This window comes from Heterodontus francisci, chromosome 1 (assembly GCF_036365525.1).
Source record: "Heterodontus francisci isolate sHetFra1 chromosome 1, sHetFra1.hap1, whole genome shotgun sequence".
NCBI classification, from domain to species: Eukaryota; Metazoa; Chordata; class Chondrichthyes; order Heterodontiformes; family Heterodontidae; genus Heterodontus; species Heterodontus francisci.
This window is the reverse complement of record NC_090371.1, coordinates 150,442,343-150,464,770: the sequence shown is the minus strand read 5'-3', so window position 1 is coordinate 150,464,770 and position 22,428 is coordinate 150,442,343. Positions and strand designations below refer to the sequence as shown.

The window sequence follows — 22,428 nt, the reverse complement described above, 5'->3', positions numbered from 1 at the left end:
ACTCTTTATACACTCTCCTAAAAAAGGAATATGATATTACTAGCTTACACAAATGCCTGCACTTTAACCATCTACCTGGTGTGAGCTCATCGTGCTTTTCTTATATGCTCTTACGTAGTTTGAGGTTCTCCCCCAGTAAAGTCAGCATAGGAGGTGTAAGTATGCTGTAGCTTGGTCAGGGCTCATGAGATACTAGATATTGGTGAACGCTAAGAGTTCAGACCTGGCATTTGCCTGCAGCAACTTGGCGGATACAGGAACAGTCTGGCTTTCTGGCATCAGGGCAGGCATTGGTTGAGTATCCAGACATGCTACCAGTCTGAGAGATGGCAATATGTTCCATTCCCATTGCACAACTGCCCCAGCTATTAGGCAGTGACTGAACACGTGCATGGATCTGTGGGAGAGTAGGCCGCAGAAGCACTGTGATCAGATTGAAGCCCTGATCTGTTCGGTGTCTCAGTCTGGCCAACGTAGAGGAGATCTAGGAGTCCCGAACATGCAGCGTCCCATTGTGAATATCCCTGTGAAATACTATTACTGGTGCCGCTTTCTGTATTACGTTGGATGCTATTTTCTGTGCTGGTTCTTGGAAGGGTAAGGACGAATGTTACCTCAATAATTAAGATGCTTTAAATGGGAATTAGTGCAACAACCCTCCTCTGAAATGGTGTTGGGGAAATTGATGGGATTTAAGGCCGATAAATCCCTGGGGCCTGAAGATCTGCATCCCAGAGTACTTAAGGAAGTGGTCCTAGAAATAGTGGATGCATTGGTGGTCATCTTCCAATATTCTATAGACTCTGGAACAGTTCCTACAGATTGGAGGGTAGCTAATGTAACCTCACTATTTAAAAAGGGAGGTGGAGAGAAAGCAGGGAATTATAGACCAGTCAACCTGACGTCAGTAGTGGGGAAAATTCTAGCGTCCATTATCAAAGATTTTATAACATAGCACTTGGAGAACAGTGGTAGAATTGGACAGAGTCAGCATGGATTTACAAAAGGGAAATCATGCTTGACAAATCTGCTAGAATTCTTCGAGGATGTAACTAGTAGAGTTGATGAGGGGGAGCCAGTGGATGTGGTTTATTTGGACTTTCAGAAGGCTTTCGACAAAGTTCCACATAAGAGATTAGCGTGTAAAATTAAAGTGCATGGGATTGGGGATAGTGTGATGGATAGAAAATTGGTTGGCAGACAGGAAACAAAGAGTAGGGATAAATGGGTCTTTTTCTGAATGGCAGGCAGTGACTAGTGGGGTACCGCAGGGATCTGTGCTAGGACCGCAGCTATTCACAATATATTTTAATGATTTAAATGAGGGAACTAAATGTAATATCTCCAAATTTGCAGATGACACAAAACTGGATGGGAGGGTGAGTTGTGAGGAGGATGCAGAGAGGCTTCAGGGTGAGTTGGACAAGTTGAGTGAGTGGGCAAATGCATGGCAGGTGCAATATAATGTGGATAAATGTGAGGTTATCCACTTTGGTAGCAAAAACAGGAAGGCAGGTTATTAACTGGCTATAAACTGAGAGAGGGGAATATGCAGCGAGACCTGGGTGTTTTCGTACACCAGTCGCTGAAGGTAAGCATGCAGGTCCAACAGGCGGTAAAAAAGGCAAATGGTATGTTGGCCTTCATAGCGAGAAGATTCGAGTACAGGAGCAGGGATGTCTTGCTGCAATTATACAGGACCTTGATGAGGCCACACCTGGAATATTGTGTGCAGTTTTGGTCTCCTTATCTGAGGAAGGATGTTCTTGCTATAGAGGGAGTGCAGCGAAGGTTTACCAGACTGATTCCTGCGATGGTGGGACTGACGTATAAGGAGAGATTGAGTCATTTAGGATTATATATAGGTAAATTGATAGGTAAATTGGCCATTGTAAATTGCCCCTAGTGTAGGTAAGTGGTAGGAGAATTGTGGGGATGTGGTAGAGGATATGGGATTAATGTAGGATTACTATAAATGGGTGGTTGTTGGTCGGCACAGACTCGATGGGCCGAAGGGCCTGTTTCAGTGCTGTATCTCTTTAAAAAAAAAATATATTCGCTGGAGTTCAGAAGAGTGAGCGGGGATCTCATAGAAACCTATAAAATTCTAACAGGACTTGACAGGGTAGATGCAGGAAGGATGTTCCAGATGGTGGAGGAGTCCAGAACCAGGGGTCATAGTCTAAGGATGCGGGGTAAACCTTTCAGGACTGAGATGAGGAGAAATCTCTTCACCCAGAGAGTGGTGAATCTGTGGAATTCGCTACCACAGAAAGCAGTTGAGGCCAAAACATTGTATGTTTTCAAGAAGCAGTTAGATATAGCTCTTGGGTTTCAAGGGATCAAAGGATATGGGTGAAAACGGGAACAGGTTACTGAGTTGGATGATCAGCCATGATCATAATGAATGGTGGAGCAGGTCGAAGGGCCCAATGGCCTACTTCTGCGCCTATTTTCTATGTTTCTATGTTTACAAAGCCTCAGTATCACCTATTAAGTGAGGGGACTAAAACGGGACACTCATTGTAACTGAGGCCTGACAAAGCTTTTGTACAAGGAAAAAATAAAATGCCTTATCTTATAGTCAATTGCCATATAAATGCACCTCAAAACTCTATTTGCTCTACCTAATGCTTCATGGCATTGCTTGTGAATGCTCAGATCTCGTTTTTCCTTAACCTTCTTTAATGCTTTTCCCCGAATCTATTTTGTTGAGCATTCATTCTACCCGTATGCACTATTTCAAATTAAACACCATTTGTCAATTAAATCCCCCGACACATCAAGATCCACCTGGAGAGGTTGAGCAATGTCTACAGTCCTGACACTCCCACAGATCTTGGTATCATCTAGATCATTAATAAAAATAGCAAAGAGTAAGGGTCCAAACCTCCATCCCTGTGGGACATCACTGATGACTTGTCTCCAGACAGATACAAATCCATCAATAGCTACTTTCTGCCTATGTCCTTCCAGGCAGTTCTCAGTCCAGTTCAATAATGCCAGAGATTTCAAAGTTGTAGAAAAGCCTCTTGTGTGATACTTTGTCAGAAGCCTTTTGGAAGTCTAAGTAGACAATATCTACCAGGCTTCTCTCATATTCCATGTTGGTGATTTCTTGAAACGATAATGCCAAATTTGTAATGCATGACTTTTTTTTTTGTGGAAGTTTTTTTGATGTTCCTAATATGTCCCCCTCTATCCTAGTAATCATATATTGCACCCCGAATGATTCCTCAAGCATCTTTCCTATTACTGATGTCAAAATAAGGAGCCTCTAGTTACCTGGACCTGTCTTGTCTTTTCTAAAGATGGGGACTACATTAACCTCCTTCCAATGTCTGGGAATCATCCCAACATGAAATGAGATATTAAAAAGAGGCTTGTACATCACCTGTCTCAACTCCTGAGGATCCTTGGGTGGATATTATCTAGTCTTGCTGCTCTTTATCTATTTTCAGGATCTTAATTCTATTCAAAATAATATATTCATCTGTGTTAATATTTACTGGAGACACTGCTGCCACAGTACGGCAGTAGTGGAGCTGTCGATGTTTAAGTTGGTGCATGGGGTCAGAGAGACTGCTATGTCCTGAATGGTGTCAAGTATCTTGAAAGCCGTTGTACTTGCACCCACCCGGACAAGTGGCCAGTATTCTATTGAACTCTTGACTTGTGCCTTTATGGGTGGTGGAGACGCTTTGGGGAGTTAGGAGGTGAGCCACTCGATGAAGAATGCCCAGCCTTTAACTTATTCTAGTAGGTAATGTATTTATGTGGCTGGTCCAGTTCAGTTTCTAGTCAATGGTGATAATAGCAGGATGTTGATGGTGTGGGATTCGGCAATAGTAATACCGTTGAATGGCAAAGGGAGGTGGTTGGACTCTCCTCTCTTGTTGGAGATGGTCGTTGCTAGATACTTGAGTGAGGCATATGTTACTTACCACTTATCAGCCCAAGTCTGAATGTTGTCCAGATCTTGTTGCATGCAGGCAAGGATTACTTAATTATCTGAAGAATTGCGAAAGGAGCTGAACTCTCTGCAATCATCAGCAAACATCCCCACTTCTGACCTTATGATGGAGCGAAGGTTATTGATAAAACAATTGAAGATAATTGGGCCTAGGACACTATCCTGAGTAACTCCTGCAGTGATATCCCAGAGCTGTGAAGATTGGCCTCCAACAACCACAACCATTTTCCTTTGTGCTCGGTATGATTTCAACGAGTAGAGAATTTACCCATTTCCCATTAACTACAAATTTACTTGGGCTCCTTGATGCCACACACGGTCAAATACTCCCTTGATGTTAACGGCAGTCACTCTCAGCTCACCTCTGGAACTCAGCTCTTTTATCCATGTTTGGATCCAGGCTGTAATGAGGTCTGGAGCCTCGTGGTCCTGGTGGAACTCAGACTGAGCATAGGTGAACAGATTATTGCTGAATAAGTGTTGCTTGATAGCACTGTCGACGACACCTTCCATCACTTTGCTGATGGTTGAAAGTAGACCAATGGGCTGGTAATTGGCTAGATTGAGTTTGTCCTGCTTTTATCAGATTTGGGCTGATAAGTGGTAAGTAACATATGCCTCACTCAAGTATCTGGCAACGGCCATCTCCAACAAGAGAGAGTCTAACCACCTCCCTTTTGCCATTCAACGGTATTACCATCGTGGAATCCCACACCATCAACATCCTGCTACTATTAATATTGACTAGAAATTGAACTGGGCCAGCCACACATATACTTTACCTGGGCAATTTTCCACATTGTTTGGTAGATCCCAGTGCTGTCACACAGCTTGGCTAGAGGTGCAGCCAATTCTGGAGCACAAGTCTTCAACACTATAGCTGGGATGTTGTCAGGCCCTTAGCCTTTGCTGCATCCAGTGCACTCAGCTGTTTATTGATGTTGCATGGTGTGAATACAATTCTGCTGCTGCTGCTGATGGTCCACAGCGCCTCATGGATGTCCAGTTATGAGCTGCTAGATCTGTTCTGAATCTGTCCCATTCAGACAGTGGTGGTAGCACACAACATGATGGAGGATGTCTTTAGTGTGAACATAAGAACATAAGAAATAGGAGCAGGAGTAGACCATAAGGCCCATCGAGTCTGCTCCGCCATTCAATACAAACATGGCTGAACTGCCTCAGCTCCACTTTCCCGCCAGCTCCCCATATCGCTTGATTCCCTGAGAAATCAAAAATCTGTCTATCTCCGCTTTGTATATACTCAATGAAGAAGCATCCACAACCTCCTAGGGTTGGGAATTCCAATGATTCACAACCCTTTGAGTAAAGAAGTTTCTGCTCATCTCAGTCCTAAATAATCAGACCTATATCCTGAGACTGTGCCCCCATGTTCTAGATGCCACATCTGAGGGAAACAACCTCTCAGTGTCTACCCTGTCAAGCCCCTTCAGATTCATGTACATTTCAATGAGATCACCAGTCCTTCTAAACTCCAGAGGGTATAGGCCCAATTTATTCAGCCCCTCATAGTAGGGCAACCCTCCCATCCCACGAACCAATCAGCGACTTTGTCTCCACAAGGACTGCGAGGTGGCTCCTACTGATGCATCTGTGACAGGTAAGTTGGTAGGGAAGAGGTCAAGTATTTCCCTCCCTCCCCCCCACCCCGTGTTGGTGTTCTCACTACCTGCCACAGGCCTAGTCTGGCAGCGGTTCTTCAGGGCTCGGTCAGTAGTCGTTCTGCCGAGCCACTCTTGATGATGGACATTGAAGTCCCCACCCAGAGTACCTTGATACCTTGCTACCCTCAAATGGTATTCAACATGGAGGAGAGCTGATTGAGCTAAGGGAGGGCGGTAGGTGGTAATTAGAAGGAGATTTCCTCGCCCATGTTTGACCTCATGTCATGAGACTTCAGAGTATGGAGTCGCTGTTGAGGACTCCCACGGCCACTCTCTGCTGACTGTGTACTACTGTATTACCACCTCTGGTGGATCTGTCCTGCTGGTAGATCTGGACATACCCAGGGTTAGTGATGCAGGCATCTGGGACATTGTCTGAAAGGTATGATTCTGTGAGTATGATTGTCTTGACTTGTCTGTGGGTCAGCTCTCCTAATTTTGGCACAAGTTCCAGATATTAGCGAGGAGAATTTTGCAGGGTTGACTGGACTGGGTGCACCTTTGTTGTGCCTGGTGCTCAAGTTGATGCCAAGTGGTCTGTAAGGCTATTCTTTTTATACATTATCTGTAGCGGTTTGATACAACTGAGTGGCTTGCTAGGCCATTTCACAGGGCAGGTAACAGTCAACCACATTGCTGGAGTCGCACGTAGGCCAGATCAGGTAAGGAGGGCAGATTTCCTTCCCTAAAGGACATCAGTGAACCAGATGGTTTTTAATGACAATCCGGTAGTTTCAAGGCCACTATTACTAAGACTATCCATTCATTTCAAATTTATTTAATTAACTGAATTTAAAGAGTATGAGACTAGATTAGCGGTTAACACAAAAGTCTCATAAATCTATAAATAGTGAAAGGGTAGTCAAAAGAAGGGTGTGGTTGATTAGGAACCAAAAAGATAATGATCTTCTGGAGGCAGAGGGCAAGTACTTTGCATCCTAAAGATGAGGAACTTAAAAGGCTGACAGTCGTCAAAATAGAAAGTCACCCGGTCTGAATGGGATGCATCTTAGGGGTCAAAATTGTGGAGGCTCTGGCCACAGTCTTTCAGACTTTATTAGATATGAGGGTTGTGCCAGAGGATTGGAGGATTGCAAATGCTGCAGCCATGTTTTAAAAAAATAAATAAACCTGGCAACTACAGGCCAGCCAGATTCATATCGGTGTTGGTAAAACATTTGGATATAAATCCGAGAAATAATTGGCATTTAGAAATGTATGAGACAATAACTGAACGCCAGCACAAATTTGTTGAAGGCAAATCACATTTAACTAACTTGATAAAGTTCTTTGAAGTAACAGAATGGGTTAATTGGAGTGGTGTAGTTGATGTGTGTTTGGTGTTAGCAAAATTAAAGCTCATGGGATTAAAGGGACATTGGCAGTGTGGATACAAAATTGGCTAAGGGACAGAGAACAGAAAGTAGTGATGAATGGTTGTTTTCAGATCTAAGAGAAGCAGACATTGGGTACATGCCAGTAGTTGGATCACTGCTCTTTTTGATCGATATTAATGTCCTGGACAACAGGGCAAAATTTCAAAGTTTGCAGGTGACATGAAACTCAGGAATGTAGTAAACAACAAGAAGGATAGTAACAGACTTTAGGAGATCATAGACTGATAAAATGTGCAGACATGAAGCAGATGAAATTTAACATAGGGAAGTGTGAAGTGATGCATTTTGGTAGGAAGATGAGGAGTTGCAAAATAAACTAAATGATACAATTTTAAAAGGGTGCAGCGAAACATGGAGTTTATGTACACAAGTCTTTGAATGTGGCAGGACAAGTTGAGAAGACTAAAAAAAAACTCTGGGATTCTTGGCTCTATTAATTGAGGCATAGAGTACAAAAACAAGTACGTTATGCTAAACCTTTTACATATCACTCGTTAGGCTTCAGTTAGAGTACTTTATTTAATTCTAGGCATCACACTTTAAGAAGGATATCAAAGCTTTACAAAGGGTGCAGAAGAAACTTTCTAGAGTTGTACCAGTGAGAATGGAGTTCAGTTATGTGGAGGTACTGGAGAAGCTGGGGTTGTTCTCTTTAGAACAGAGCAGGTTAATTTAGAGCAGAGCAGGTAGATTTGACAGCGGTGTTTAAAATCATTAACAGTTCTGGTAGTTTCTCCTTATTTACTCTGTTTCCAGTAGCAGTAGGGTTGGTAATCAGAGGACAACACTGTTTCAAGATGATTGGCAAAAGAACCAGAGGTTTTGAAGGAAACTTTTTTTTTCACACACTGAATTGTTAAAATCTGGAATGCAGTGCCTGAAAGGCTGGTGGAACCAGATTCAGTAGTAACCTTCAAAAGGTTATTGGATAAGTACCTGAAGGGAAAAAATTGCAGGGGTATGGGGAAAGGGCAGGGGAGTGGGACAAGTCGGATAGCTCTACCAAAGAGCTGGCACAGGCATGATAGGCTGAAATCATTCTATGATTATAAAAGACTAGGAGAGGGTTTTACTGAAAAAGGGACTCTCATTAACTGGATTATATTATATGGATTAGTTTGTTACAGAAATTCTTAATCAACTTTAATACGCAATAGGAATTTGAGAATTTCATTTCGAAAGTTCTGTAAAAGAAAATATGTACAGACATTTTTGTAACAGCGCGAAGACTTTTAACTCTCAAAAGATTAGTGACATTTTTTTCCAAGCTGCTCCAACCCATTTACTCTGAACATAATTATCAATTCATACTTGTACTTTCCTTTCAGAAAACATCTGAGCTCAGCTGGTTTGTGTGTAGCACAGTTTCTTAAATATGTTTGTATGTATGCGAGTGATGATTTTGCTGCAGTGATGAGGTGAAACGGTCAGCGTTCACTGTCCTCTGAAACTGACAACGACTGTGGGAGTCCACACGTGCAGTTAAACACAAAAATCCAGAAGTTGTCTTCTGTGATTCTGTGCTTCCCCAAAGAGTGCACTGTTGAGGTACCTGCAGATGGTAATCAATTAGAAAAACTGGACGGGAACTTGCACTTTTATGCTATTAGTCTCGGTAAATACTCTTGAAAACATCGCACCTTGTTAAATGAGGTGTAACTGGTTTTTAATGGTGTACTAAGTTCATAATGACTGCTGCAAAACCTCTCTAACCCTGAAAAGCTAATTTTATATTTGTGGAAAATCAAATTTTATCAGTGATAAAAAATCCACACAATTTTAAATTATTTTTTAAACATTTGTTTTGATATTTCAGCTTCTATCTTAATCCCATGTGTACGTCCCAATCATTTATTCTTCTTTCTGTGAAATTTAAAGTGAAGGATAACCGGTACATTTTACAACACAATAATATAAAAGCAAAATACTGTGGATGCTGGAAATCTGAAACAAAAACAAGAAATGCTGGATTCACTCAGCAGGTCTGGCAGCATCTGTGGAAAGAGAAGCAGAGTTAACGTTTCGGGTCAGTGACCCTTCTTCGGAACTGACAAATATTAGAAAAGTCACAGATTATAAACAAGTGAGGTGGGGGTTGGGCAAGAGATAACAAAGGAGAAGGTGCAGATTGGACCAGGCCACATAGCTGACCAAAAGGTCACAGAGCAAAGGCAAACAATATGTTAATGGTGTTTTGAAAGACAAAGCATTAGTACAGATTAGGTGTGAATATACTGAATATAGAACATCAGCAAGTGCAAACCTGAAGAAAAACAACCTGAAAAAAACAGTGGGTAAGCAAACTGAACAAACTAAGATGAAATGAAATAAATGCAAAAAATGTAAAAAGGAATGCAAAAAAAGGAAGAAAAAATGACTAAAAATGAAAGTAAAGTGGGGGGCTGTCATGCTCTGAAATTATTGAACTCAATGTTCAGTCCGGCAGGCTGTAGTGTGCCTAATCGGTAGATGAGATGCTGGAGGGAGGGGGGGGGGGGGGGGAAGAGAGGAGGGTGGTGAGGGGGGGGGAAGAGAGGAGGGTGGTGAGGGAGGGAGGGGGGGGGAAGAGAGGAGGGTGGTGAGGGAGGGGGGGGGGGGGAAGAGAGGAGGGAGGTGAGGGAGGAGGGGGGGGAAGAGAGGAGGGAGGAGGGGGGGAAGAGAGGAGGGAGGGGTACATTTTACATGTGGTTTGTTGTGTGTGAAAATACTTCATTGATTAGCTGCTCACTCTGTTTGCTGATATCACTCCTGCTGGATGCCTGGAGATCTCTTTGACTTGGCACCAGACTTAAACCAATGTTGGGAAAGGTGTAATCCATGCCACAGACATCACTAGATCTTCATGGAAAGCTTTCTTTGGTCAGAAACGTGTGCTGTCATTTTGCTGTTGACAGCAAAATCTGCGCCATACTATTTGTATTAATGAAGAATTTTGCAGAAATTTTGCAAGTCGAAAGGACAGGTGTTGTGATGGGTCAGCACATGGAAATATTAGCTTTTGAGAACTTGGCCAGGAAGTGTCTTGAAGCTGCTGCTGCTCCTCCTCCTGCCTCTGCTCATTCACTGGAGGTGTGGCAGAAACTGTTTAATCACATAAATGGTGATTCCTCTTTACTTCCGGAAAAATAATAGCAGTGAAGTATGACTAACTGAGAAATTTCATGGTCCTGGATTTTATTTCAGTGGTGGCTTTCTGCAGGGTTAAAAATATTCTGTGTAAAATGGATTTTGCTAGTCTTGTTCTGATTCCTAGTAAGTGCATGTATGGAGCACAAAGTGTCTGTAATTGTGCCCTAAATTGACAGTTTTTCAGCGAGACTATTACTAAAACTGCATTCAAGAACATTAGCTTCCTCGTTTGTGCTAAACTGTGCTTTATGCCCAAAGTCTCTCAAGATTTAAATACTGCTCCCTTATATAGGGAGACTGTTCCAGCGACTCTTGTACTCCTGGATAGAAGACCTACCTCCCTTCCCCTTTAACTATTCAAGCACCCTCTGTGTCTCATATCCCTTATATTTCTTTGATTTCTCTCATTATGCTTCCTGTTGTCGAATGCCAATATTGGTTCTCTCACTTAACCATCTCTCTTCTCTACATATACACTTTGAAAGACTTTTTATTTCATTTCCTGTGTTTTGGTTGTAGGTTCTCCTTTCTCCTTCCCCTTGTTTTTTTCATTTTTTAAATGTTGTTCATCTGTAATATTTTGCAGTTCTGCTGAAGGATCCATACCCTGAAGTGCCATGTCCATTCTCTCCACAGTTACTGTTAAGTGTATTTTCTGTTTTTGTGTTACATTTCTAGAATGCAGTATTTTGCTTTTTGTTTGCAAGGAAAAGCTTGTCTTAGCTGCTTCATCTCTCGCTTCTTACTAGCACTTGCATCTCTTCCCTCTTCAGCACCACTTCGTCTACCGCTCTGTATCACTTCTATTACTGTTAGAATTTCTATTGCGAAATTTCTTTTCTTATTTCTCCTCTGCTCTAAATAGATGATCCCATGTTATTATCACGTGCTAAGTTCTCCATCACTTTCCTGCTGTTGTGATGAGGCACAGAGTAGAAGTTCAGAGCTCTCACGCTGGAATGGAGTGAAGATTAGAGGGTGATTCACTCTGGAATGCAAAAGGAAGTGCAAGCAATAACTAACTTGCAAAAAGAATTACTCAATCACGAAACAAAATGTTAATTATTTTCAATAAGAAAATATTTACTAATTATGAACAGTTCAGTAAATGTCTCCATTAAGTTACAAACTTCGCTATAACTAAGACCAACAATATTCTCAGAAATGTGGCAGTAGAGTGCTTAATGAAGATCAGAGTGCTGAGAAACACTCTGCTGTGCGTTTGTTCTCCGCTTCTTTGCTTTCACTTAGGTGAAGTATCCGAGCCATGGAACTGTCCAGAATAAGTCGAAAGAATGGAGAATAGAAAGAAATTTAGATCTGTAAGAGAGGATAAGTGCTGAAATTCCCAGTTATGCAATAGAATTGTTATTTGCTGATGTATTTGGTTGTCATGTCTGACTTTGCTATTTCAGGCTGTTTAACAAGCTCTAATGACTGATTTTGTGATGTTCAGTTGTAATTATCTGTGGAATGAAACATTTGAATTCACGTACAGTCGAGTCCTCTTATCCAATTATTCAAATCCTCTTGAGCATTAAATTCCCTTTTTGCTGTTGCTTATATTGGTTAATTCAAATTATTGAATAATTCAAATTTATTAATACAAAAACACAACTTTGAAACTGTTTACCCTTGGTAATTCAGCGTGCTAATGTGTTTCCTTTGGGTATTAGTTAGTGGAGTGTTGTGCACTGTGTGGATTTAATTAACCAGAAGCAATAGGAATGGTTCTTGTGATCTGAAAGGCACAGTAAGGGCTGGATTTTAAGAGCCCGCCGCTGATTTTGGCAGCAAGTTCAAAAAATGGCTGGCCACACACCAAAGAGCTGCCGTGCTCTTAAGCGCAGTGGTTCATTTAAATAGCTGCGGTGGTTCCACTCCCCCCCCCCCCCCCCCCCCCCCAAGTCACGTAGAGGGGACGAGCTGTCCATTGCCAGCAATGGTGTCAGCTGCCTGCACACAGTCGCGGACGCCATTTCTGAAGGGCATCCAGCCCTGCTGGCATTTTTACATTTTCAAAGAAAGATTCCACCAAAACAAAATAAATAAATTTCTTATGCCCCTTTCCCACCCCCATAACAATTACAATAACTATTTGCCCTTCCCCTCCCCCCAAAACACTTAGCTTTAACATCTGACCTCCCTCCCCGCCCCCAAACTGCACTAAGTTTAAGGTTCAACCCTTTCCATCATCTCCTACATCCATTATGTGTATTTGACCCCATTTTGCCACCCCCCCCACCCCCATTGATAAACTTACCTCCTCCCACCTCCTCAACAGTGTGGCACCTCATTTCCCCGAATGGGGATCTGAAGGCGCGGGAATGCCGGCTGCCGTGCCGATGATCATGGCGGACCCTCAAGATTTCAGGTAAATGTTTTTAAATGTGTTAGTTTTATTGATTTGCATATTTAAATTGTGGCCCCGTCACCCAGTGGCGGGACCTCCGCCGTGGAGCCTCGCTGCCGCCGGGAGGTTCGGGCCAGGCCCTGCTGGTGTCTAAGTCCGTGGCGGTCACATCCTGAGCTGTCTTCAGCACCACACCTCCCCGCACCCCCCCACCATGCATCATGACGTCAAGGGCTTGTTAAAATCCAGCCCTAAGTCTTACTAACTGAAGAAACAAAGTTGTTTAAAAGACTCATGAAACTTACTGGTATTATTTTCAGTAAGAGTGCTGCAGTAGGATATGAAACAAATAGACAATAGTTTGCAGCATGGATGGTACTGTACTTGTTGTACAGAGCATAGTTCTAAGACACAGATTCATTAAATGTAATTTTGAGCAGCACCTTCCAAATTTGTTGTTTCTGCCTCTCATAGGTTAGCTGGCAGTAGAGTGTATTTTAGAACCATGAATAATTTTATTTAAGAACATAACAATAGGAGCATGAGCAGATTATACAGCCCCTCAAGTCTGCTCTGCCATTCAATATGACCAAGGCTGATCATCTGCTTCGACTCCACTTTCCCATTATACTTCCATCTGTCATTCATGTTTACATTAAATAACACTATGCAAGTGGCACAGCAGGAATAGGAGGGATAGATATTGAAAGTATGCATTTAAATATCAAAGACCCAGCTAATACGTTCTTATTCAGTGCTCAAAATACATATTTTCAGAAGGACTAAGAATCTGGCTATAATCTGTTAGAATGCTGACCTTTTACCTCTGAGACCTGTGTTTGGATCTATCAATTTGATAGTTATGGTAGCCTGTACCAACTGGTGCTGGTTCACTGTATATTCGAAAGCTTTTCATCCTGAAATGTGAGCTTTCCTCACCTTCGGTGTCTGGTGATCACAGTTCATTTTGGATTAAGTGGACCAGGGAATAGTTCTTTGTCTCTCCAAGCACTGTCTGTTAGTATGCAAATGTTCTTCCAGCCAAGTGTCTGGTGATTTTTTTTTTTTGACAAGTCCTTTCTTCACTCCAGCAACAGTTTAAAATCAATGTTCATATGACAAAATTAATGTGCCTCATTCTTGGTAGGTGGGGGTCTGCGTGACAAATACCTCACCGATGCTTTTGCAGAATTAATCATTTAAGAGCTGACTTTCCGATCTTTACTGATTTTAGTTTTTCTCCAATCTTCTTTGCTAAGATCTTAAGACTGTTTTCTTCTCTTAAAATTAAGGCAAAACATTCTGTTCTTTTGTATCTTATTAGGTATGTGATTTAAAACTTTTTTTTTTACATTAGGATTATATAAATATTTTTGCACTCCTGATTCTATACTTTAGAGGAGATGAGAGAGACGCTGCATCCTCTCCCCATTTACCTGCGAAAAATGTGCAAATCCTGAGACTAAAAAATTGTAAGATTTTTGGGAATTTGCAAGTCCTTCAGTTGCTGGTTAAAAGTTTAAACTGGATGTAAAGAGAGTTGGTCCTGAAATTCCATGTGGGTTTCTCCAGATAACTGTCAGCAAGTGGTAGAACCCTTGTGGAAATTCAGTGTCACTTTCTTTATCTATATGACATATAAAGATCTTGGAGTAGATTCTTCAATGTCAATCACCAAGAGTGAGAAGTTGAGTCCCCATCCAGAGTAAATTCTCTGCCTTTGCTGCTCTAAGTGCTTATTCCAAGTGATAGTCAACATGGAGGAGTACTGATTCATCAGTCAAGGAAGGGCAGTAGGTGGAAATCTTCAGGAGGTTTCCTTGCCCATGTTTGACCTGAAGCTGTGAGACATCATGGAGGTTCCAAGCAAATGTTGAGGACTCCCAGGGCTACTCCCACCCAACTGTATGTCACTGTGCCGCTGCCACGTATGGTGGTACTGTCTTGTTGGTGGGATAGGACATACCCAGGGATGGTGAAAGAGGAATTTTTAATGTTGGCCGAAAGGTATGATTCTATGAGCATAACAATGTCAGGTTGTTGCTTAACTAGTCTGTGGGACAGCTGTCCCAATTTTGGTACAAGTTCCCAGATGTTAGTAAGGAAGACTTTGCAGGATCAGCTGGGATGGGTGTGTTTTTGTCATGCTGGAATCTGCTTAGGTTATTCTGAGTGGTATTTCACGTTTTATTATTCTTGTACCTCGTTGTAGCAGTTTGGTACAAGTGAGTGGTTTGCTAGGCTGTGAGGGCAGTTAAGTCAACCACATTGTGGTTGATGAATGCGTACATGATGACTTTTTCCATTGCGATGTCCTGTGTTTATTATTATAATGGTGACTGCCTTTGTAACCTTGTCATGCTTGAATCACACCTCCCTACACCAGCAGAAGTGCTGTAATAGAGGGGTTAATTGCAATGTGAGAATTTTATATAGGCAGTTTATTATAAATATGGGCATAAAAATTTTTAATGGAAATATAACAGAATGAGTTACTTGAAAATGGGAACTGAATTAAATCTACAAGTGCTGGTCTTCTGCCTTCTAACCCTGCTTGAACTGAAGACTATGCTAGTCTTGACCTGTTAGGCTGGATTTTGTGCTGGAGGTAGGGCTCCTGGCGCCGGATTGAAAAGGCGCATTATTGTGACCCCCAGAGCGATCCTCTGGTCTTTTTAAATCAAAGTTTCAGGAGCCGAGATCCCTGTCCCTTTTAAGAATGGGATCCCGCCCCCAAGGGCTGCCGGCCAGTCAGAGGGCCCGCAGCACAACAGTTTTGGCAGCGCCACCGGGAGCAGCGGCCACTGTTGGTACTGCAGAAGCCTCAGATCCAGGTCCAGCACTGGAATCCCGGACCAGAGGTAGATGAGGCAGGAATGCCGGGCCCAGTCTGGAAATCCCCAGCGAGAGGGGGTAGTCCTGCAGTTCAGGAGGAGGGGGGTCCTCCTTGGGCCACAAATTGCCCACGGACGAGGAACCCCCGCCCCCACCCAAGCCCATTGGGAGGTCATCTCGGGTTACAAGGTGACCGCCCCACATGGCGGAGGCCCCCCCCCACCTCCTCCACCCCGCGCCACTGAAAAGATCCCAGTGGTGGTGGGAAGAGGCCCTTAATTGGTCGTTAATCGGCCACAAGGGCCTCCATTGACCTCTGGGTGGGAAGGCCGTCGTTGGCCTAGCCTGCCCCAGGGAGGATAGCTTGATGATGGGTGCTGTGCCTCCTCCCACCACCTGTCCTGGTACTCCATGTTTCCCCCCTCTTTTCCCCCCTCCCACCGCTACACAAAATCCCAGCCCTTGTGTGAGGTACTTATTCTAAGATCATGTTCTAACCTCTAACCTTTTACTTATAGATAATTGCACTACATTGAACCCAGCATGCCTGAATGAGGATGATCGACACTGCCTTGAGGCTATTCGAATGATACACAAACAGATGGACGATGACAATGATGGGGATGTTGATGTAGTGGAGAGTCATGAGGTAAACCAAAGTTTTACATATGGAATAGTCTATATTCCCACTTGCAAACTTTGAACTTTCTTTTGGTTAAGTATGTAAAATTGAGCTTCGGCTTTTTTTTTATTTGTTCATGGGATGTGAACATCACTGGCAAGACCAGTATTTCTTATACATCCCTAATTGCCCTTGAGAAGGTGTTGGTGAGCTGCTTTCTTCAACTGCTGCAGTCCATGTGGTATAGGTACTCCAACAGTGCTGTTAGGGAGGGAGTTCCAGAATTTTGACCCAGCGACAGTGAAGGAACAGTGATATATTTCCAAGACAGGATAGTGTGTGGCTTGGAGGGGAACTTGCAGGTGATCCCATGCGTATGGTGCCCTTGTTCTTCTAGGTGGTAGGGGTCACAAGTTAGGAAGGTGCTGTCGCAGGAGACTTGGTGAATTGCTGCAGTGCATCCTGTAGATGGTACACACTGCTGCCACTGTGCACCAGTGGTGGAGGGTCTGAATGTTTAAGGTGGTAGATGAACTGCCAATCAAGTGGGCTACTTTATCCTGAATGCGGTCGAGCTTCTTGAGTATTGTTGGAGCTGCACTCATCCAGGCAAGTGGAGAGTATTCCATCACACTCCTGACGTGTGCCTTGTAGATGGTGGACAGGCTTTGGGGAGTCAGAAGGTGAGTTACTCGCTGCAGAATTCCCAGCCTCTGACCTGCTCTTGTCGCCACAGTATTTATGTGGCTGGTCCAGTTCAGTTTCTGGTCAATGATAACCCCCAGGTTATCATTGATGGTGGGGGATTCAGTGATGGTAATACCATTGAATGTCAAGGGGAGATGGTTAGATTCTCAGACTGTACCTTGAGGAATTCATGCATTGATGTCCTGGGGCTGAGATGATTGACTTCCAGCAACTACAGCCATCTTCCTTTGTGTTTGGTATGACTCCAACCAGTGGAGAGTTTATGCCTGACTCCCATTGACATCATTTTTGCAAGGGCTCTGTGATGCCACACTTGGTCAAGTGTTGCCTTGATGACAAGGACAGTTATTCTCACTTCACCTGTAATTCAGCTTTTTTGTCCATGTTTGGACCGAGGCGGTAATGAGGTCAGGAGCCAAGTAGTCCTGGCAGAACTCAAACTGAGCAACAGTGAGAAGGTTGTTGGTGAGTAAGTACTGCTTCATAACACTGTCAGTGACACCTTCCATCACTTTGCTGATGATTGAGAGTAGACTGATAGGGCGGCAGTTGGCTGGATTGGATTAGTCCTGTTTTTTGTGGAAAGGACATACCCGGTCAAATTTTCACAATGTTGGGTAAATGCCAGTGTTGTAGCTGTACTGGAACAGCTTGGCTAGGGGTGCGGTTAGTTCTGGAGCACAAGCCATCAGTACTATAGCCGGGATGTTGTCGGACCATAGCCTTTGTTGTAACCAGTTCCTTTACCCTTTTTTTGATGTCACATGGAATGAATCGAATTGGTTGAAGCTTGGCATCTATGATACTGGGGAGCTCAGGAGGAGGCTGAGATGGATCATGCACCCAACACTTCTGGCTAAAGATAGTTGTAAAAGCATCAGCCTTGTCTTTTGCACTGATGTGCTGGGCTCCCTCATCATTGAGGATGGGGCTGTTTGTGGAACTGCCCCTTTCTGTTTGTTGTTCTGATTGTCCAACACCATTTATGCTTGGATGTGGCAGGACTGCAGAGCTTTGATCTGATCCGTCATTTATGGGATCACTTCGCTCTGTCTGTCACATGCTGCTTTCACTGTTTAACATGCAGTCTGTTAAATCATCAAGCTTGATTTCATCTAGCCAACGTTTTGTCTAATTTAGAAACTTGGTCCTAAGAAAAGCCTTGCTCCTTGATGACCTTGTGGATAATTGCATTGACTAGCATAGTGTTGAGTCATACATACTAGAAATGTTCCAGGTACTGTGCTGAGTTAGCTGATCGCAGCTAGGGGCACGGTCAAACATCATAATTGCCTCAGTGTCCCTAGGCAAGGGAGGGGAAAAATCAACAAGATGTTCTGTTGCCACTCATTCTCAAATTAATCCATGCGTAGGTGCTGAGTAAAGACAGGATTCAGCTTGGCATTGATGCCCTCTCGTGAGTCAGGTGGTTGTTTTTGCATTTTATTGTTCACAAATCAGAAAGTACCTAAACCGAGCCGATCAAATTAATGAGACAATTTTGGTTACACTTCTTTCAGTGATCGTGTTGCTTTTGAAGCCATTGACTAAATATGTACAAAAATTACATTTGTAGTATAAACACACAAAAAATCTCAAAGTTTAGCCATGAACCTACTTGTTTTATCTTTGAAACCCTCATAACTTTTCTCCACAAAGCATTTCTTGGGTCTGGTGCTAAAGTCCTAGTAGTGTTTAACTGGGCTTTCCTGCTAGTATTTCTTGGGCTCTAAGTATATTTCACTTTGCCATGTGGGACAACTGGGAGACTGTCATATTTATACCTGACTGACAAAATCACAAGTCTGGCAAAACCTACTTTCAGCTGAAATAAATAAATAAGTGCATGTCTGTCTGGCATTCACTCATCTGGCCTTTGTTTTTTTTTTAATTATTGGAGATTTCAGACTACATTGCAGGAAAATTGACTAACGGGCAATATTTAGCTTTCTAACATAGGTCTTGTTTGGGTTTCTTTTGGGATATTTTGGGTAGTAACTTAATGAAGGTTGTTTTGAACTGGGTGTGTGAATGCATTGATTAAACTATGTTGGTGAGCAATCCAAGTTTGTTTTTAAGTCAATGTTTACTGGAAGTAGAACTTTAAAAGTCATGAACTCCTAGTTATTTATTTTAGTAGAGATCTTGTTTCCTGTTCACATCCTCATTTCTTCCCAGTTTCTAGCTCCATACTCCTTATGGCTTTCCAGCCTTGACCCATGCAGATTCACTCCAGTTACTGGATCTAGCCTCTTCTGAAGAGTAATTATAATATGTGAAATTGTAAATCAGACAATATACAGCAATAAATACAAGTTCAACTGTATACTGCCAAATCTCCTGCTGTTTTATAAATAGCTGATGTCAAGACCAAGTGCACTTTTCAGGTCAAGCTGAGTTGAGTTAGGGGTAACTGGGATGGGAAAGAGGATGGAGCAGAGAGATGGAGATGAAAATTGAAGTGAGCTGAGGGACGAACAGAATGTCGCAGGAGCCCAGTTTTCTCAGGTTAATGAGGCTCCTGCTATTTGAACTTGGCTAACACCCCATTTCTATTGTGCAGATGGAATTAAAACATCTCCAGGCAGGAAAAAGGGAGAGTATCAGGGGAGAGGAAAAGTGAGAGTGAGTCACACAGGGAGAAAGCAACAGAAAATGTGCAATAGCCACACACTGTATTGGACATATGCAACAGAATCTTTTTCCTTTGTATGAGGAAAAAGACAGAAACTATGTGGGAGGCATACACAAGAGAAAAGATGGGAAAGACTAACAGAAAAGGAGAGTTTGAGAAAAGAGTCTGAGACAACCTCAGAGGTACAGATATGATCCTGAAATGTGTGAAACATACAAAGAGAGACTGAAGAATGAAAAGCATTCACAAGGGGGGAGATAGAAATGGAGTTGATAGTATAATGCTCCTGTCCCTTTAAGACTGCATAGTCTCCAGATCAATGTGACCAAAAATGTGATACTGAGGAAAATTTTCATTTTACTTATATGTCACAAGTGACAGGTAAATTGCTGACCATACTGGTAAGGGAAAGCAGAAATGATGTTTGAATTTTACACAAGCACTTTGACCTGTTCTTATTTGTATTACCTGGGAGTGCTTTTATCTTCAGTTCTTTCTCTGCGGCTGTCATCATGAGATGCATTGCATTTGATCTAGCTTAAGAGAGAACTTTTGGCCCAGTTTAAAAAAAAAATAAATTAAACTTATAAAAACAGAGTTTAATACTTCATTGGATACAGATATCAACAGCCATAAATGGTTCATTTGGTCCCATCAATGTCATTTCAACATTAGTTCATGTGAAATCCTTGCAAGCTGCCAAAAAGGTCATATGTGTCATCCTCTTTCCAAACTTCTGAACTGCTCTCAAGCTTTTCTTGTGGGAATAGGTTCAGTTCAGATAAAATAGGTCACCAACGCATCTGCATTCATTGATTGCAGCACAGTGGAGGTAGAAATAGATATCAGTGTGTAGGTACATAGTAATATTGTCATAAGGCTTCACACGGCCAGTAAGAGATTCAGGTGAGCTGCACTGTACTTAGGCAATCATTTCCTTTGGCTCTAAACTCTAATCCCCAACTCTTTGAATGGAAATTGGTAAAGGAAGGGGCCCAGACAACACTATGCTCTCTGTATGCCAGTTCCAGAAATCTACACTTTGAGACATTTCTCAATATGATAGTTTACCAGATTAAACCAACTCCAATCAGTCTGTGCTGTGCGACAGGTGGCTAGGAGATTCACAGAATTGTGCAGAATGACTTCAGTTGTCAGTATTTCTGATGCTGCTTGATACCTCCCTCTAAAATCCCAGCTAACACTGGGCACTTGTGTGGGCATTAGTCCAGTGCACAATGATTCTGCACACTGGTAAACTGTATCCTGCTGTGGTGCCAAATTGCTTCATCACTCTTAATGTGTCCTTAGTGTTTTACTATTGTTCTTAGCTACAACACCATGAAGTAACATTTTGAACCTCATAGACCTTTTACATTCACGAGATGATGTTTTACCTTATTGCTGGGAACGTTTAAATATGTTTGAGAATACAAGTATTCTTAAAATTGCACCCTGCTAAGCAACTACTGAATAAGTTGGTTAATGATGTGTAAAACTGGTTGGACACCTAGAAGGATGGAGTTGGTTAATAACTTAACAGTTACTCGCTGTGTTCTCAATGACCTCCATACTGTAAATTAAAATATTCAGAGCTTTAGCATGGCAAATTTGATTTTACCCCCTCCAAATATATATATATATAATATATATATATATATTTCAATGTTTGTTTAATCTTAACCTTAAACACCCACCAGACTTCCTGTGTAATAAAGCTTTCTACTTGTAGTACTTCTATGTAACCTTTCAGGCTTTCATAGTGATGTGTGACGCTCTTAAATTCCATGGGAAATGCTGTAATTTGACATGAGTAACTTCAAGAGTCTTAAACACTTCAAGTATTATGAGGCCAGTTTCTTCAGCAGTAAACACCATTTAAAGATGTTTTGTGGACTGTATGCACATTGGTTGTGTGCTTTAGACATTGAGTGGTTGGTTACCGTGGAGATGGCAGAGACACATGTAAGTTTGATGTGTAAAGGTAATAAAGTAAGTGTCAATAAAGTCTGTTGGAAAACAAGATAGCAATTTAAACAAGACTCTCACGGTTCATAGCACAGAAGGCATGGAGGAATTACAAGTTAAAGTTGTGCAACACCTTAGGATGTTTAATTAAGTTAAAGGTGCAATATAAATACAAGTTGTTGTTTTGTTAAATGTGTCTCTTGGGGTATTTCTGCTCTGATTAATGCAGTGAAAGCCTGCAATGTTATGTTCACAGCTGTCACTAACCTAGTTATAGACGGCAGCACTCAAACCTGGTCGGAGGTGACCTTAGACTCATAGAATGGTTACAGCACAGAAGGAGACAATTCGGCCCATTATGTCCGTGCCGGCTTGATGGAAGGGCACCTTAGCTAGTTCCACTCCCCCGCCTTTTCCCCATAGCCCTGCAAATTTTTTCTCCTCAGATCCAATTTTCTGTTGAAGGCCTCGATTGAATCTGCCTCCACCACACTCTCCTCCACTTCACAGGAGAGATTGTTAATCAGCTGTACCATCTGCTCCAGGCTGATATGCAGCTAACTTGGGCAATAGACACAGCTCTTCCTATAGCTGTGCAAGTCACTTTGCCTATGTAATATGTAATCCAAATTTACTTTGTGTCCATTTAAGTGAACATTTTGGCTGCTGTTTTGGACTTGAGCCCTTTCCTTCAATCTGCCTTTTTTTCCTGTTAACCTCTCTTGGGCCATCTTCTTCTGTCCTCTCCTGCATGTCACCTATCTATGCCTTCTCTCATTTCTCTCTGTTCTCTGGTACCTTGACCCCAATCCCTATCCTAACCCATCATCAGAGAGTAGGAATAAATGGGACATTTTCAGTTGGCAGGCTGTAACTAGTGAGATACTGCAAGGATCAGTACCTGAGTGTCAGCTATTGACAATCTATATTAATGGCTTAGATGAAGGGACTGAGTAATGTATCCAGGTTTGCTGACGATACAAAGTTAGGTGGGAAAGTAAGCAGCGAGGGAGACATAAAGATGCTGCACAAGGATATAGACAGGCTGGACAAGTGAACAAGAACATGACAGATGGAATACAATGTGGTGAAATTGTCCACTTTGATAGGAAAAATGAAAAAG

The 22,428-nt window shown here is 42.4% G+C and overlaps 1 protein-coding gene across 2 annotated transcripts in view; it reads left to right on the top strand.

Annotated features, from left to right (window-relative positions):
• stim2b (stromal interaction molecule 2b) overlaps positions 1-22,428 on the top strand; it is a 183,477-nt gene that overhangs the window by 38,568 nt on the left and 122,481 nt on the right. Inside the window, exon 3 of one of the 2 annotated variants that reach the window (XM_068037108.1) lies at positions 15,891-16,021. In XM_068037108.1, the coding sequence (XP_067893209.1) occupies positions 15,891-16,021 (131 nt within the window). Of the gene's footprint in view, positions 1-15,890; positions 16,022-21,141; positions 21,303-22,428 lie in introns of those variants that run through there. The other variant, XM_068037118.1, reaches the window with a different exon arrangement.